This window comes from Corylus avellana, chromosome ca3, assembly GCF_901000735.1.
Source record: "Corylus avellana chromosome ca3, CavTom2PMs-1.0".
Taxonomy (NCBI): domain Eukaryota; kingdom Viridiplantae; phylum Streptophyta; class Magnoliopsida; order Fagales; family Betulaceae; genus Corylus; species Corylus avellana.
This window is the reverse complement of record NC_081543.1, coordinates 16,514,382-16,516,835: the sequence shown is the minus strand read 5'-3', so window position 1 is coordinate 16,516,835 and position 2,454 is coordinate 16,514,382. Positions and strand designations below refer to the sequence as shown.

At 39.7% G+C, this 2,454-nt stretch overlaps 1 protein-coding gene across 1 annotated transcript; it reads left to right on the top strand.

Moving 5' to 3' along the window:
• Positions 1-2,454, top strand: LOC132175588 (abscisic acid 8'-hydroxylase CYP707A2-like). The gene is made up of 7 exons (XM_059587567.1): positions 1-215; positions 309-627; positions 780-1,166; positions 1,289-1,463; positions 1,560-1,666; positions 1,779-1,897; positions 2,043-2,454. Exons 1-7 carry the CDS (start codon positions 13-15, stop codon positions 2,146-2,148), a joined length of 1,416 nt encoding a protein of 471 aa, XP_059443550.1. The 5' UTR covers positions 1-12; the 3' UTR covers positions 2,149-2,454.

The following is a 2,454-nucleotide window of genomic DNA, read 5'->3' as shown; positions in this document are numbered from 1 at the left end:
CACGTAAAGAAAATGGAATTCGCCTCCCTCTTCAAGTTCTGCTTTTTATCTTCCATTTTCTTTGTCTTTCTCTTCCATTCCCTCATCAAGTTCTTCAATTCCGGTCGCCAGAAACTGCCCCTCCCGCCGGGCTCCTTGGGATGGCCTTACATGGGCGAGACCATTCAGCTCTACTCTCAAAACCCAAATGTCTTCTTTGCTGAAAAGCAAAAGAGGTTCATAGAATACCGGGTTTTCTTCTTTCCACTTTTATCAAATTTCTAGCTACTTGTTTTGTTAATGGCAAATTTTTCATTTTGATTATATAGGTATGGATCGATCTTCAAAACCCACGTATTGGGGTGTCCTTGCGTGATGATTTCGAGCCCAGAAGCCGCGAAATTCGTGCTGGTGACGAGAGCTCATCTCTTCAAGCCCACATTTCCTAAAAGCAAGGAGAGATTGTTGGGCAAACAAGCCATCTTCTTTCACCAAGGAGACTACCATACCAAACTTAGAAAGCTTGTTCTCCGAGCCTTCCTGCCCGAAGCTATCAAAAACAGCGTCCCCAGCATCGAATCCATTGCCAAAGATTCTCTCCGATCATGGGAAGGCCGGTTGATCAATACTTTCCAAGAAATGAAGATAGTGAGTTCACCTCACCTTTAATTCCCACGTTTGCTAATTGCTATAGTAAAATAATAATAATAATAATAAAATAAAAAACAGAACGAAACAGGGGACTCTGCTTTTCTCCACTATGTCTCTTAATCTAAGATATATGTTCTTGCTTTGCACAGTTTACGTTCAATGTTGCCCTGCTTTCCGTATTTGGGAAGGATGAAGTTCTGTACAGTGAGGATCTAAAGCGGTGCTACTACATTCTTGAGACGGGGTACAATTCAATGCCCATTAAACTTCCAGGGACACTCTTCAACAAATCCATGAAAGCAAGGAAGGAGCTTGCTCAAATCTTGGCAAAAATCCTCTCAGCCAGGAGGCAGATGAAACACGATCACAATGACTTACTCGGATCTTTAATGGCCGACAAAGAAGGCCTCACTGACGACCAAATTGCCGACAACATTATCGGAGTCATATTCGCTGCTCGTGATACCACCGCCAGCGTGCTCACATGGATCCTCAAGTACCTAGGCGAGAACCCCTCTGTTCTTCAGGCAGTCACCGTAAGAAAATTGCTGATCTTTCTCAACCGTCTTTTTCCATAAAGTAAATCAATAATTTTTCAAAGGAAAAAGGCAAGATAAATTTACTTTTAAGATTTTTTTTCTTGCTTGTGAATTTACAGGAAGAGCAAGAGGAAGTTATAAGGAAGAAAGAAGATAATGGTGAGGAGAAAACTCTCACTTGGGCAGACACCGTAAAGATGACAATCACTTCAAGGGTGATTCAGGAGACACTTAGAGTTGCTTCAATTTTATCTTTTACTTTCAGAGAGGCGGTAGAAGATGTTGAATACGAAGGTCAGTTAATTACTGCAAATTTTGACTGTAAAGGTAGTTCTATTTTATATTCTTCCTACTTTTTATTCTAATTTTTGTTTGGAAATCCTTCTTCAGGGTATCTTATACCCAAAGGGTGGAAAGTTTTGCCACTTTTCAGAAATATTCACCACAACCCAGAGATCTTCCCAAAGCCTGAGAAGTTTGACCCCTCGAGATTTGAGGTAAATTTTTAAATCAACATATTGTATTTTAATTTACTCATGATAATTCTTTCTTTTTTTTCACAAGAAAGTATTTTTACCCCCCATAGTTGTTTTTGAATGATATCACCAGGTTACTCCAAAACCCAATACATTTATGCCATTTGGCAACGGGACCCACTCATGTCCTGGGAACGAGTTAGCCAAACTGGAAATGTTAGTCCTTCTCCATCATCTGACCACAAAGTACAGGTAGGCAATCAGCAATAACAGAATCAGCAAACCTTTTAACCTTTTGCCACTAGTGGTTATGGCTTATAAAAGGCCAACGACTAAAAATAGGACGTCTGAGGATGCCTGCTGACATGGGTTTTGTCTGTTACATTACATTATGCAGCTGGTCTTTGGTGGGTAGACAGAACGGGATTCAGTATGGCCCCTTTGCTCTTCCCCAGAACGGTTTGCCCATTAGATTATCTCTGAAGAAAGATGCGGCTACCTAAAGCTAGTCCCAATTACAATACAGACTATCTATATATAGAAAGAATTGCATCACCAAATTGGTTTCTATTTCTTGTGATAATGATGAAGAAGAATAAGACCATAAAGAAGCAAGTGATCAATAGAGAGAAACTCCTCCCTCACTTTTGGGCCAAGACACCTATACGATCGAGGACATTTTTAAGATTATTAGCATACAAAAAGGGAAGACAAGTGTATGGAAGAGTGTTCATAACAAAAAATAAATAAAAAATTATGTGCAAGCAAGTTGTGTTCATTTTTTTTCTAAGAGATGAGGAAAAAAAGTT

What these genes read in the sequence shown, in the direction of transcription:
- LOC132175588 (XM_059587567.1), top strand. Translation starts at nt 13, where the DNA reads ATGGAATTCGCCTCCCTCTTCAAGTTCTGCTTTTTATCTTCCATTTTC. An exon ending in CTTTCCAAGAAATGAAGATA is followed by an intron (nt 628 to 779) that starts GTGAGTTCACCT and finishes TGCTTTGCACAG; the next exon opens with TTTACGTTCAATGTTGCCCT. An exon ending in CATCTGACCACAAAGTACAG is followed by an intron (nt 1,898 to 2,042) that starts GTAGGCAATCAG and finishes TACATTATGCAG; the next exon opens with CTGGTCTTTGGTGGGTAGAC.